The 16,160-nt window shown below is 37.5% G+C and overlaps 1 protein-coding gene across 1 annotated transcript; it reads left to right on the plus strand.

Annotated features, from left to right (window-relative positions):
* Positions 1-13,685: 13,685 nt before the first annotated feature.
* On the plus strand, positions 13,686-15,297 carry LOC131304087 (putative pentatricopeptide repeat-containing protein At5g52630). Its single transcript, XM_058331187.1, has one exon. It carries the CDS (start codon positions 14,901-14,903, stop codon positions 15,288-15,290), a length of 390 nt encoding a protein of 129 aa, XP_058187170.1. The 5' UTR covers positions 13,686-14,900; the 3' UTR covers positions 15,291-15,297.
* Positions 15,298-16,160: the final 863 nt, after the last annotated feature.

Raw genomic sequence — 16,160 nt, forward strand, 5'->3', positions numbered from 1 at the left:
ACTGCCTACTGCCTTTTTCTTAAAGTATTTGTGTTTAGCGTCTAAATGTACTCTTCTATTAGTATAATCAAGGTGTCGTGCGTTTTACATTCCTGAAAGCAATTGCTAACCTCTTGTCAAAAAAAAAAAAAGCAATTGCTGACCTAGATGTTGGGACTGCTCATCCCATCTAACAACCACTGGCCTGAAAGGAACTGGACTAGTTGTATAACTTATATTGTAGCTTTGCCGTCTAAATTGTACGGAGTACTATGATGATATAATCTGATCTGAGCCTTCAATGTTTAGTGTGGTTGTGATGATGTAATCTGAGCCTTTGGTGTTTACTGTCACTGCACTGTTGACTTCTATATATGCTTCATATGAGTCTAAATTTGCATGCACTATTACTGCTGGCTGCTGCTGCTCCATATTCTTCAAGTATTAATGACCCATGTTCTATAAGTAACAATGACAATGTCCCATCATGGTTTCTAATTTCAGGGCTAGGTAGTAGTGAAACTTGTTCACGATCTGAGTATTTAGTGTGGCTATGATGATATAATATGAGCCAAATTGGTGTTTGCTGTGGCTATGATGATATAAGCTGAGCCTAATGGGTGTTTAGTATGGCTATGATGATTCATGATATAATCTAAGCCTAAACTGCAGAAAACAGCATGTCAAACAGCAAGTTTCATAGGTTTTGGTATTTGGTGGTATGCAAAAATTATGAACATGGGTGTTAACTTATTTGTGGGCAATGATGAATTAGAATTCAATTTATAATTAAGGTGGATACCTTGGCGCCTTGGCGGGGTATCATTAGATGCAGCCATGAGTACCATTCTAATTTCCAAAATATATTTTTTCTGAGCCCAATTATGTTTTCATTACTACCTTGATGCCATGCCTATGTTTGGTTTAGCATGTTGTTCTTCTGCAGTTTCGATGCTATTTTCTGGGCCAAAAGGCCTATATTTGAGGCTGTCCTGTGTGTGAAAGGGGCTGCTGTTGCTGCTGCTGCTGTGTGAAACTGTTGTTGTTGCTGCTGCTGTGAGTGTGTGCAGCAGTAGGTGTGTGCAAGTGCAATGAGTGTGTGCAGTGCAGCAGCAGGTGTGGTTTTGGGCAGTTTTAAGCTAGTTTGACAGGTTTGGTTTGTGTTTTTGGGGCATTTTTTATGGTTTGAATGCTACTGAGTTTTTTGGCTATGATGCTTAAAAATCTGAGCCAAAAGGCCTATATTTGAGGCTGCCTATGTGTGAAAGGGGCTGCTGTTGTTGCTGCTGCTGTGTGAAACTATTGTTGTTGCTGCTGTTGTGAGTGTGTGCAGCAGTAGGTGTGTGCAAGTGCAATGAGTGTGTGCAGCAGCAGGTGTGATTTTGGGCAGTTTTAAGCTAGTTTGGCAGGTTTGGTTTGTGTTTTTGGGGCATATTTTACGGTTTGAATGCTACTCTGAGTTTTCTGGCTATGATGCTTAAAAATCTGAGCCAAAAGGCCTATATTTGAGGCTACCTATGTGTGAAAAAGGCTGTGTCACGTGTGTAGCAGGTTTTACTTCCAGTTTTCACCTGTTATTTGGAGTTTGGGAATAATGTGTATGAGTGTGTGCATTGGCATATATGTGTGAAACACATATATGATTATTGCATACCACCAAACACCAAAACCGATGAAACTTGCTGTTTGACATGCTGTTTTTTGCAGTTTAGGCTCAGATTATATCATGAATCATCATAGCCATACTAAACATGGGTGTAACTTATTTGTGGGCAATGATGAATTAAAATTCAATTTATAATTAAGGGGGATACCTTGGCGCCTTGGCGGGGTATCATTAGATGCAGCCATGAGTACCATTCTAATTCCCAAAATATATTTTTTCTGAGCCCAATCATGTTTTCATTACTACCTTGATGCCATGTCTATGTTTGGTTTAGCATGTTGTTGTTCTGCAGTTTTGATGCTATTTTCTGGGCCAAAAGGCCTATATTTGAGGCTGTCCTGTGTGTGAAAGGGGCTGTTGTTGTTGCTGCTGCTGTGTGAAACTATTGTTGTTGCTGCTGCTGTGAGTGTGTGCAGCAATAGGTGTGTGCAAGTGCAATGAGTGTGTGCAGTACAGCAGCAGGTGTGGTTTAGGGCAGTTTTAAGCTAGTTTGGCAGGTTTGGTTTGTGTTTTTGGGCCATTTTTTACAGTTTGAATGCTACTCTGAGTTTTTTGGCTATGATACTTAAAAATCTGAGCCAAAAGGCCTATATTTGAGGCTGCCTATGTATGAAAAGGGTTGTGTCACGTGTGTAGCAGGTTTTACTTCCAGTTTTCACCTATTATTTGGAGTTTGGGAATAATGTGTATGAGTGTGTGCATTGGCATATATGTGTGAAACTGTTGTTGCTACTGCTGCTGTGAGTGTGTGCAGTAGCAGGTGTGTGCAAGTGCAATGAGTGTGCAGCAGCAGGTGTGATTTTGGGCTGTACCTTGGTGATTTTGGCCTTCCAAGTAGACTATACAAGATCATTCCAGTTTGAGGCATTCCGAAGTTCAAGCATTCGGAGGCTTTCGTCCATGTTGGTTCAAATGAATGCTTTTGGAGCTTTTGATTTGATTTGAAGGTTGTTTTGGTTTTCTGCTAGAGTTTCAGTAGGTGTGAGCTTCAATTAATTGTAACAACTTCTAGTGCCCTACTGCCCTTTTGGAGCTTTTGATTTGTTTCCACGGTTTTGAAGGCCCTTGAAGTCATGTAACTCTCAAGTGGATTACTTGGTTTTGTTAATGTGTCGCAGCTCTAGTACATTCCAGTTAGGACCATTTGTAATGTTATTTTTTTAATTGTTAAATTTTAATTCATTTTGCATTTGATTGATCAGGGTCCAGGGATATCATTATTATTCTTATTGAATGGGTGGAATTGGAACAAAAATAACATTTATATTTGAAAGTCACATTCTCATCATTCTTATCATTCTTAGTGTGGAATTGGAACAAAAATTGGAAGTCACATTCAAATAGACAAGAATAACATCTATATTCAAAGTTTCAAACGGAGCGTAACAACCAACCAAGCTTCCATAGCCATTATCATCCGTATCCTGGGACTATTTCTCATTGATCAACCTATTCAAGACATTATCATCATCTATCATTGAAGGAATTCATTTAAAACGGCACACTCCGACCCGACACGATTAAGTAAACAGGCCGGCACGTCTTGACTCGATTGAAAATGGCACGACAAGACACGATTTAAGAAAATGGGCCAACACGGCACGACACGACACGATTTAAGAAAACGGGCCGGCACGACACGACATGATTGGCAAGCGGGCCAACACGGCACGACACGACACGATTTAAGAAAAAGGGCCGACACGACACGACACGACACGATTTAAGAAAACGGGCCGGCACGACACGACATGATTGGCAAGCGGGCCAGCACGACACGACACGATTTAAGAAAATGGGCCGGCACGACACGACACGATTTGCAAGCGGGCCGGTACGACACGACACGATTTAAGAAAACGGGCCGGCATGGCACGGCACGATTGACAAACGGCACGGCACGGCACGACACGATTTTAGCAAAATACTATAAATGGGCCGGCACGGCACGGCACGAAGCACGGTTAGCACGGAGTTAAACGGGCCGTGCATTTGACACCTCTATTCTCTCCTACTTTTCTACTTCAAATCTAATAATCTAATAAGCCCTATAACTTCTTTTGTAAATATTTATTTATTTTTATAAAGCTTACATTGTCAAAATGTACTGGGCAAGACGTATGAAACAAGGTTAATATTGAATATGAAATTATGTGTTAAGAAAATGATTTCTGAGGTGTAGTCACTCTTTTTTACTTCTTTCATTGTTGTTCTTTTAGTCTCTACATAAATGTCGGGACCACATGTAGAGACCTGTATTTTTTTTTTTTTTCTTTTGCAATAGTACGACTTGTCAAGATAGACGGTGTGGATTTACGGTGTGACGTGTTCGTGAAAGGATATAAGGATATGATTAGGTGAGAGGTGCATGTGTGCATTTGTGAAGTGAGAGCATGGGATAATTTTTCCCATCTTTTCCTCTCTTTTATTTCCCAGGAGATATTCTCTCCTTTATTTCTTCTCTCTCTCGGCCGACACTCTCTCTCTCTAGCTCTCACCTCTCCTTCATCTTCTCTCCTCAATTTCACCTCCATGGAGTATGATTCCAAACAAAGTCCGAGAATTAAAGTTGTTCTACGGAACGAGGGCTATCTATCCATCCAAGAAAAATTACGATCGGATCACGTAGGAGTTTCGGTTTCGCTCGGATCTTTGGGGTTTTGCTCAAAACCCATGAGGTTGGGATTTCTTACTCTTGTTATGTGTTTATACGGTGTTTATATACCTAGATTGTATCTTGCTTCGTTGTTTAAGCTTGTTCCTTCCATTTCTGAAAATCAGCAGAACAGGGCCTGTGTTTTTGGGGTTTACGCGTTCTTAAGCTCAGATTTGAATTTTGGTTCCTTCGTATGAAATAGAGTAGACTTAGAGCCGGTTCTAATGCCGCTGGAATCATACGAAACCGTTGAGAATTGAATTGATAGTGATTTTTAGAAAACTGGTCTGCAATCTGTCTCGTGTTCTGGATTTCAGCCCACTTCGAATGGCCATAACTTCCTCGTCCGATGTCCGTTTCATTCAAACTTTATATCGATTCGAAGGTCTTGAAGTCAGCTTTCATTTGCCACTAGAATCGTCTTAAAACTCTTATTACACAGAAAGTTATGTTCGTTTGAGTGGAGGTGTGTCAATCTGTCATGCTGCGCGACAGATTCGTGTAGCCTGGGAAAACCCCTGTTTAACCACCCTTTGAGGGCAGATTTGACAAGGGTTCCTTCGTGACTTTTAAGCTTCATTCAATCGCGCAACTATTGGGACCGGAATCACTCAAAAATATTAAGAACTCGATTTATAGTAATTTTTAGAAGATTGAACGAAAATCTGAAAATCTGGGCAGGGCATCGGGCTGCGTTTTCTTTTTATTGTTTGTTATGGTTAAATGATGCTATTGGTTATGGGTCCTTGTGGGTTTTAAAGATTAGTAAGTTGGTGATAATTTGGCGTTGGAATCATTGAAAAATATTGAGTATGCAATTTTTAATGATGTTGTATAATCGTTTTAACTCGATAATGGGTGTGAGATTGATTATGGATGGATTGTGCATAATGAAGGATGTTTATGGACCTATGATTCGAGTGTTACGGCTACGTTGACATCGAACTTTGTATGTATCATGGTGTGGCATGTCATAGCATATGGACAATGGATGGAGTCGTATCCAACTTCGGATGTCGACGAAGGTTACGGGGCCTAACACCGCCCGGAATTCACGTCAATATGAACGGAGCCCGGTTCACCTCATTGGTGGGACCTTGGCGAGGGTTACGGGGCCCAACACCGCCCGGAATTCACGTCAATATGGACGGAGCCCGGTTCACCTTCTTGGTGGGACCTTGGCGGGGGTTACGGGGCCCAACATTGCCCGGTGCATTGCTTTGCATCACATATCACGCATTGTTGATTGGTTGAGCTAGACTTATGACCTGTGTTGCTTGAGAAATGAAAAGAGAGATAAAGTTGTTAATCTAATGTTTGGCTTGTCGTTCGATTTTGAACCGTATCTTGGATTACTATTCTTCCTCACTGAGCCTCTTGTTCGGTACAAATCAAGAAAACTAGTTCTTGTTGCATGGAGTGGCTAATACTTGAGAAATGAAAGATAAATCAATTATGTTAAAAAAAAAGGAAATCCAATGATATGTTTGTGTTGTTCTGTTGATAGATATACTCATTGTTATTATCGTCTTGGGGTTCGTTATACATATATAATGTTGCTCACCTACCCCTGTTGGTGCATGATCATCACATATTCATATAGATCGAGGCAAAATGGAGTAATTGCGTAGCGATGGACAAGTGACAGTTGAGGATAAGTTGTGGTCTAATTAGGATAATTCGAGTTGGTTTATGCTTCTAGTTTGACGTATGAGCTATTAGGAATACCTTTATGAAATTATGATCCCCTGGTTGTAGTATGCTCGTTTGTGATGGAAAACTCACGTTTCTTTGTGGTATCTCGTCGCATCACTCAGTCTAGGTGTATGATTCATCACATTTTCATATAGTTTGCGTATAGATTTTCCTACTGGGCTAGTGTAGCTCACCCTATCATTTTCAGGTATGATTCAAGGAAGTTGACATGGAATACATGTTGTGCACTTGTGACCAAACCTTTAAAAAGGTATTCAAGAAGGATTTCATAGCACAAGATCTGAAATAGCATTTTTTTTGGAAAGATAGTATTTGTAAATTGTAATAATATTTCTCTAGGATATTGGTATTTTGATAATTTAGGGCCTTCGAGTTGGAATGTAATATTTGAATTTTATTTGAGAACAGTGAACAAAAAGATCTTTTGGGGTATTATTTGTATTACAGCAAGGACTTTATTTATTAAAAGTGTTTATTATTTATGTTGAAAATCGAGGGCGTGACATCACAAACCTAGGCTTTTGAAAGATTCATTTTTTTTTTATAAAAGAATTTTAAATCAAACCGAGTCTTATGTCCCAATCAATTGGGGTTGACTTTCATAATGTTTTTATAAAAATCAATAGACAACAATAAATTCTTTCAAGTTATAAAACAAGTTTGAATTTTTTAATGGAACAAATACATACTTTTAAAGGCCTAAGTTTGTGAATCAGACATTTATTTAGAGACAAAGGAAGAAATTAAATACTATTAAATGTGAATTAACAGTGTTAATTAACACTCTTATTCGTGAATTTAATATCGTCAATTATGAATTTTGGAAGAGATAAACACTATAAATTGTCAATAACACTCTTAATTGTGAAGTTCAAAATAAAATAGACATTGAAAAATAATTTTTTTTTCTTTTCTTATAATTTTATATTCAATATTGGTCTTATTATTTAGATCTTTATGAGTAGATATTAAATATATAAATTTTATAAAAAAAGATATATACAAAAAAAATTATGAATATAATAAAATTTTAAGCTTTAAATTAAAAAGGAGAGAGAGAGAGAGAGAATGTGTGATGGAAGAGAGAGATGATTGTGTGTGTGATGTAAGAAAGAGGAGGGAGGAGAGAGGAGGGAGGAGAGAAGGAGAGATGGTGCATGTGAGACAAAGAGAGAAGGATAGAAAAAAAAATAATGGTGCTAGTACCACATCCAAACTCGCATCCATATTCACATGAGTGGTGAGCTCCATACACACAATAATGTTTGGGGCCTACCACTCATGTGAGTATGAGTGTGCGTTTAGGTGTGTATAGGGCACACCACTCATGTGAGTATGGATGTGCGTTTGGACGTGTCACTAGAATTATTGAAAAAAAATACTGTAGTGAGTGAAGTAGAGGAGGCTGAGGAGTGCGTGGGTGACGGAACAGGAGAGAGGGACGGAAGGGATGAGCACGCGCGTGAGGGAAGGACCTCATGGGAAAATGATTGTGTGCATTTGTTAGCAAGGACTTGGAGGGACATAAGGCTCGTTCCAGATGAACAGTAAAAGGAACTTTAGCAAAAAGAATATAATTTCAAGCTTAAAAATTATGTGTTTACGCAAATAATCTTCTTACCAATATGAATCTTGTTTGATAGATTTCATTGAGATTTTTTTAAATGGTGCAAAAAAAATTAAAAATTTATTTTTCATTTTCATTATATTTGAGCTTGAAATTACATTTCGTTTTCAAGCGAAACGGCACCTAATTCACTTTGATAGGACCGGCTGAAAAGATCCCCAAAGTCATAAGGCTACCATCCAGACCCAAAGAATTATTTGGGCTTTCATGTACTGCCACCTCCAATAGTTCTCCAGCCCAGTTTATGGGAAAATGACGGCTCAAAATTTGTTTTGATAATAACCGCCAAGGATATGCTTAAAGTATTTTTTAATATTTAAAATATCTTTAACGGATATTAATTATCAAAAAAAACATTCTGGACCGTCATTTTCCTTAAACTTTGAAGCTGAATTAGGCCCAATCTTGTCCTCGGTCTCTGAAAGAAATGGGCCTATAACAGGCCCACCTACCTCCTCTAAAGCCTGGTCCGTCTGCTTCCCTTTATCCACGAGCTTCCTTCCTCCACTTTTGAATTTCAAAACAGTCGGATCATGTACCAAATCCCTCGTGCAAAGATTCTTTCCGGTCAAAGTTACCACCGCATTATCCTCAATTTCAATTAGCCGCAGATTTTGCGGGTAACTCACTACCCTCTCGCCACCAATCTCTCCCACCTTCCTTATCTCAATTTCAACTAGCTAGCCATTCAAAGTTAGATTTGTTTCATATCACTTATTTAATTCACCCAAGCTTGGTTAATATATATTTTAGAGGTTACTCCAATTATTGTTAAATAGTTTTAGGTTGAAACCCTTCAAAAAATCTAACATAGTATCAGAGCTAGGTTTAGGTCTTAGGTAGCCTTACTTCTCTTGGGAAAGTAGCCTTACTTCTCTTGGGAAAGTCTCCGTGGTCTTAGGTAGCCTTACTTCTCTTGGGAAAGTCTCCGTGGTCTCCGTCGCTTAAGTCAATCGCTCAGCTCATGGTATCTTAGTCTGTCACCTCTACGTGCATTTGGGCTGCACGTAAGGGGGAGTGTTAGACTTATCCCATATTACTCATTTAAGTCACTCAAGCTTGGTAAATATATTCTAGAGCACCTATTACCAATTAATTTTAGGTTGAAATTCTCTAAGAAATCTAACAAAGTTAATCAAACTTTCCACAGTATAAGGCAAAATGCAATGCAAGTCATGTGACTAATTAATTCAAGCTAGCTATGATCTTCTTTGATGAAAATGAAGAAGGTTTAATAACTTTCATCATAATCAAACTCTTTGTTCACATAGTTCATACATATTTGACAAAACACAGTTAACAATGACACATTCACATTCATTATCCAAACTGACGTTGGTGTCCATGATTTTTTCGAGTTTCTCCTATGCGACTTTTCGTATATCGTGTCACCGTTTTCACCTTTCATTTACTGAATCAACATTTCCAAAATCATTTTAACACACCCAACCTCGGTTCCGCCGTTCCGGTCTACCGAGTATCCTCACAATGGTTTTGCCGCACCGGGTTCTCATTGGCACACTTTGCATTGGCTCCTCTCCGCGGATAACCAAGCCACACACCCAATCTCGGTTCCGCCGTTTCGGTCTCCCGAGTATCTTCACAATGGTTTCGTCGCACCGGGTTTCCATTGGCACACAAAACACACACCACACAATGGGCTACCACGTCCGGCCACATTGCGATTTCCAAAACATTTCACCCTTTCAAAACGCGCCTTTTCATTAACCACATCCTAGGTGCCATATTTCTACTTTCTCGATTTCTGTGTTTCGTTCTCATGCAATACTACAAGAAAAAATCAATTGAGTGACGAATGAAAATCGTCACAAATTGCATATTTTTCGTCACAAATAATATAGGTGACCAAAAAAAAATTTGTCGACTAAAGGTTGTCGAGGATTCCTACCTGGTGACAAAATCTATTTTTCGTCACCTATAATGTCTTTTGATGACGAAATATTTCGTCACCAAAAAGTGAATAATTGGTGACGAAATTTTTTTCTCACTTATTGTGCTTTTTGGCGATGAAATTTTTTGTCATCAATTATTTCTTTTAGCGAGGAAAAAATTCATCATAAATGGGTCACATTTCGTCACCAATATAAGAAATCAATGACGAAATTTTTCCTTGCAAAAGATGTTTTTATATGGGAAAAGAAATCCTTGTTTCTTGCTCTTGCTAGATTTCGAACCTGAGTCTCTTGAGTTTTTCGCACAAGGTTAGACCAACTGCACCACACATACTTTTCAATAAATATTTGAAATATCTAATATATAACACATATGTTTAACATGAAAATATATTTCGAATGTAGTTTTGAACCTTGAAACATTAAAATTAGCAATTTTAATAAACATGAAAGTTGTAGGCAATTGAATTATTGTTCAAATCTAATTTGAATTATCTCAATCGGAGATTTTAGTAAAGAGTTATGTCCGAAATACATTTTAGTGAAAATGCGCAATTCATAAATTTCGTCACGAAAAGTACCAATTTGACGACGAAATATATTTTTCGTCGCTGAAAGTATTAAATGGTGACGAAATTATTTTTCATCACCAAAGTTAAGTACTTGGTGACGAAAAAAATATTTCATTACTAAATTGCTCTCATTTGGCGATAAAATATATTTTTTGTCACCAAATGATTATCTTTGGCGACGAAAAATAATTTGATCACATTTTTTAAGCTTTCGGCGACGAAAAATGTATTTTGTCGTCAAATGGGTAACTTTGGTGACGAAATTATTTTTTTCATCACTAAATAGGTATAATTGGTGACAAAATTACTTCGTCACGAAAATTGTGAAAATAGTGACGAATTTATTTTTTCGTCGCCAAATATACTCATTTAGTGAAGAAATTAAATTTCGTTGCCACTTTTTCGTCACCAATTTTCATTTTTCTTGTAATGCAATGACTCTGCGGTAGGACTTTTCACATATGTAATCATAAATCATTCATTGTAATCTTAAAACTAAACTAGCAAGATCATCCAACTCTATATTACTAGTCATGCTCAAATCACCACTTAAAGCATAACGCCACATGTACGGACGCCTTTGGAGTGAAAATCACTTATGCTTTATCACACCACAAGTAATACAAGCAATTCATGTATACATGCTCATAACCATTCTAAAGATCAAAATACAAATACTTCTTAATCAAACATTAAATGCTTGTCTTTCCAAATCCATTCTTTCTTCTTTTGTGGAAAGTTCTAAACAACATATGTTTATTAAAATAAAGATCAATTATTTAACATGCTTATACTTCCATTAGCAAAAATAAATTCGTTGACTGTCATGCATTCCAAACATTTAAGTAATAGATAACCTTATATACTTAAAGAAAGTGGTTAGGGATATTTTACATTATATTTAGAACTAGAGAGTAAGGACATTCTACGTATGCTTAAAGATAGGGGTTAAGGAAAATCTACATGATCATACAACTTTTATACTTAGAATTAATGAGTAAGGAAAAATCTACCATTCTTCTCGGCGGTAGGTACGATTACGAAAAAAGTAAGTATGTCGGACGAAGTAACTTCCTACGGTGAGCTTCCGATAGCTTCGAAAGAGAAAGATTTCTCTTGAAACTAGTTCTTGACTAAAACTACTAAACTTTTGGGCGAAAGGGTGGTCGAGTGGTGGTTTAGTGGCGGCCTAGGATGAGTTTCTTGAAGAACTCAAGAAGAACCTCAAGAACACTAAGAACAAAGTAAGAACAAGGCAAGAATACAAGATTTTCTAGAGAGAGAAGTTGAAGAATGAAAGGTGTGAGTTGAACGGTGAGAATGAGGTGCTATTTATAGCAAAATTCTTGGATTCCATTGGCAAGACTACTTCTATTATCCAAAGGAAAAATTTTTCCCCATTAATTATTGTCCAATAAATCCTTCCATGCTTGTCATGCCTTCCATGACTTGTCTTTTCTACTTTAGGCCATAACTTAGGTTATTATAAAGGGTTTTTAGTCTATTCTTGTACCAGGAATGACTTGTTTGGAAGAAAGAACAAAAAAAAAAAAAATCTAGAATAGGTTGTCATGTAGTACTTAGGAAGATTTGATGGAAGAAAGAATGGATGGTGCAAAGATGATTGGGTTGTAAGGATGTAAGAAGATCAAATCTCTCCCATATCTCTCCATCTTTCACTAGTACAAGGTACCTATATATATAACTTAAGTTGGTAGAAAAAATCTAAGTTGGCATGCTTAAAATAACCTATGAGGTACATATACCTATATATATAACTACTTAGAAAATCTAGGGAAGTGACTTACTTTTATTACCCAAGGGATAAAATTTTCCCTTGTAATTATTGACCCAAGGGTAAAGAAAGAGAAGAAAAAATAAAATAAAATAAAATAAAAAGTACACTTGGAAGATATAATGATTTTCTAGTTTAGGGTTGGAAAGGTTCACAATGCTTAAAGATGATCAAAAAGGTCCATCTAGGGTTAGAGAATTATAACTAGGTGAATTAGTAGTTCGGTTTCTTCAACTATTCGGTTGGAAACTAATCCTATTTGCCAAGTAGGATTTCTAGCCACGAAATATAATTTTTCAAGACTAAAATCTAATTATGACGGATTATAAACGAATAAAAGAAAATTTTAAAACAATCCAAGATTTAAATAATGAATTTTCAAATATATAAACGAGATTTTTATTATTGAAAAATCGGAGTCGTTACAATAGAAGTCTCAACAGGCCTAGTCCCCAACAAAATAGACTCCTCCAAAATATCCAACACATACTTTCGTTCAGATAAGCTATTTAACTGTGTGGTGTTAGGGTTTTGATGGTGATGATAGACTGACAACATCGGCGTATGGCTTCTTTGTTGACATCGGCGTATGGCGGCGGAAGGGCTAGATTTAGGGTTTTGGTGGTTTAGGGTTAGGGTTAAGGTATAGCAAACCATTACAAAGCTTAGTTAACTAATGTGGGACAACGACCAAGACTAACAATATTCAAACAATCATATTCCAGGGAAGGAGTAACATTTCCTAATCTTGTAAGGAACCACTCAGTAAATAAACCACTTTAGCAATTTTTTCCTCGTTAGAAGACAATGAGTTGCCAAGACAATCCATTGAGGTCTACCTACCAGCAATCCCCAGTGGTTTTCTAAATCGAAATTATTTCTTTTTCTACAATCCACATGTAGGTCTACCCCATCCTTCCCCCTCTAAAGAAGGAACGACTTCTATGATTGGAAGTCTTAAAACTGGCCTCTTCTTGTTTATATTGTTTGGGAAGTTTGGTCAGTCGTCATCCAATCAATATCGAGTGCAACTCCACTTTTCCGTACCATGGAAATGCTGGAGAAATAGTGTTAATACTTATCCTTCTTGCAGATTTTATACGAGATTCTTCCTGTATAGGACAGATTTTGTTTGCATTTCCGTTTGCAATACCATTGAAACAACACTCTGAATGCATTTCTGTTTGCAGCCCCTTTTGATATTACGCAAAAGGGTGATTGCAATTTTATTTTGAATTCGAAAAATTCTTTCTAGCCCTATTTTTTTTGCACCCACTTAAAAGTATAGCCTAATCCAAAAACGATCTCATCTTTAACAATTTGAAAACCTAATTTTTCTCTACGCTTATTACCCACTAGCAAAGTCAGCAACTAGCATCAACTAACCAAAAGGTCCACAACCTCCATGCAACTCCACTATCGTGCTCGCCAAAATTCCAACATTTATAGTCATCAAGGGCACTTTGAGTTTTGCCTTCAGCATAATAAGCTAGACATTTTTAATCAATTGATTGGTAATTACCTAACTGATTTGCTGATCAAAAAAAAAAAAAAAAACTTAACTGTTTTGCTATAAAACGAATTACATATTCTAAAACAGCATCTGTCATGGGAAAGACAAAAAACAGGTTGTAGGCAACTGGGCATGGGTGGCGGAAGGGCTAGGAGGACCGGCATGGATCATGGGCGAGTTTAGGAAATAATTTTGTTTAAGTTTTTTTTTTTAAGACGAGGGCGTTTTTGGATTAGATTAAATAACTTAAACAAAATCCATTGCATACATAAACGCAAATAATATCCAATTAAATACAAATTTTGATAACTCAGTAATAAACTGTTCCCACGTACAAATCACTACAAATATCTTCAACTACATTCCTCTAGCTTTTCTTGCATCTTCAATCACATTCTTTAGAGGCTCAAGCAGGATAGCTAAATCATAGCTTGCGGTATGTGAATCATAGCTTTGGGTGTAACATATCAACCCGACCACTTCTCCATTTGAATAAAAAATTGGAGCTCCATGTGAACCATCTTCCAAACCATGCATATTGTCAATTTAAATGTACTTCAGTTTGTTGTCGAGGGGGATATCATGCTCCACATGGTAGCAAGGAACATGACGTGTTGTAATGCTAGTTTGAATAACTTCACTCATTACAAAACTGTAATTCCATTGGTCAGAATGAGAGAGTGTAAAAACATTCTGCCCCATGCCTAAAGATTTGCTATCCCTAAATTTCCAAAAGTGAAAAGTGACATCTTTTGCTCCCTTCACTTTTAAAATCGCTAAATCTTTACCCTTGTCCATATGAAGTATCTCTGCCTCATGAATATCTTTATCACCTCCTTGTCGAAACACTCTTATTGTAAAATCAGGATGAGCAAGTGTAAGCACGTCAAAATATGCCCTTTCTCATTTATCACCACACCGGCCCTTCGAGTGTCTGAAATGATGGGTTCGGATAACATTTTATTTTCCTCCTCGTTCTCCAAATTGGCCCAATACATCTTACTCGAAGTTCCCTCACAACAATGGCCAAGTCTCTTACTTGAACCGTCAAACTCCAACAGCTAAAGCACTAATGCTTCATCCACTTCCTAGCTCAAAGGAATACCCAACAACAAACTCCAACTTCAACTTTTCCTTCCACAAAATTCCACAAACCCCATTGAATAACCAATGCACCTTCGAACACAATTACAGAAACATCTCAAACCTTCTTCTCTCTCTAACCCTATCAAGAACTCTCCCTAAGGGCCTTCAACTCCATGCCCACATCATCAAAACAGGATTCCAAGCAATCCCACTGATTTCTCACTACCTCATCAACTTCTATTTGAAAACCCAACTCCCACTTGATTCCCGCCAACTTTTCGAAGAGACTCAAGTGAAGTCCTTCTCTACTTGGAGCTGTCATTTCTTGTTTTGCTCAAAATGAGCTTCCTTTGTTATCTATTGAATTCTTTCGCCCAATGCTTGATTGTAGTTTTCGGCCCAATGACCATATATTTCCTAGCGCCATGAAAGCTTGTGGGATGCTTTTGTGGTGTGAGTTTGGGAGATCAGTTCATTGTATTGCTTTGAAGATCAGGTTTGATGGCGATGTGTTTGTGGGGAGTTCTGTAGTTGATATGTATGCGAAATGTGGGGCGATAAGAGATACACGGAAAGTGTTTGATGGTATGCTGGTGAGAAATGTAGTTTCTTGGAGTGGATTGATATGTGGGTACACGCAATTGGGTGAAGATGATGAGGCATTGAGGCTTTTTAAGCAGGCATTGTGGGACGATTTGGATGTTAACGATTTTACTTTTTCAAGTGTGATACGGGTTTGTGGCAATTCTACCCTTCTTGAATTGTGAAAGCAAATTAAATACACTATTTGTGCTTGAAAATGGGGTATGATTCATTGTTGGAAAATTTCCAAAATATTTAATGGATATTAAATGTAAATATTGGTGAATAATTTTAATTCAAGAGGCGTGACTATTCAGGTTAAATGAATAGACGTGAACATTAGATTTAAGCACAAAATGTGTGTCTATTAAGGTTAAATGAATAGACATTACCAGACCAAAAGGTGTAACCATTGGGGTGGAATGAATAGACATGACTATTATAAATAGACATGACTATTGCATTTAATCAAAGAGGTATAATCTTTGGCAATGGTCATGATCTATGCCTATAAAAGGCAAATGGTTCTACCAATTGAAAGTGGGAAGAAAATCAGAATCATTCTAATTGTTGTTTCTCTCTAGAATTATCTCCTACGATTATACTTAAGGGGTTCGCAAAATCCAAAGGTATTCAGGTCTCTCTTCGTTTGTGCATAACGCAGTTAGACAACAGTTGGAGACCGGGCTTCAATTTATCTTGGAGGCGGCTTCGCTGTAACCCGGTTCACATCGAATTCTCTTGAATTGGTGGGGGCGAATATTGTCTTAAGGACACCGACATAGTAACGTGACTTGAAGCATCTCTATTTATCCACTTTCATCGGCTACAACGATTTTTGCACTAACAATCTTAACACTGACAAAATCCTACCTATATGAGTGTGGAAGTGGTGCTGCTTCCTATAGGTCTCGGGGGCTTTTGACTTTAGAGCACTCATGAAACTAAGATATAGATCCAAGGCCAATACATGGGTCGGCTTTTATGAACTACCTAAGGAGAAGAAAATTTTGTGTGTGAGACGTGTCCGGTTAATCAACAAGGATTGCTAGTTC

The sequence above is a fragment of the Rhododendron vialii genome, chromosome 10a, assembly GCF_030253575.1.
Source record: "Rhododendron vialii isolate Sample 1 chromosome 10a, ASM3025357v1".
In the NCBI taxonomy this organism is placed as follows: Eukaryota; Viridiplantae; Streptophyta; class Magnoliopsida; order Ericales; family Ericaceae; genus Rhododendron; species Rhododendron vialii.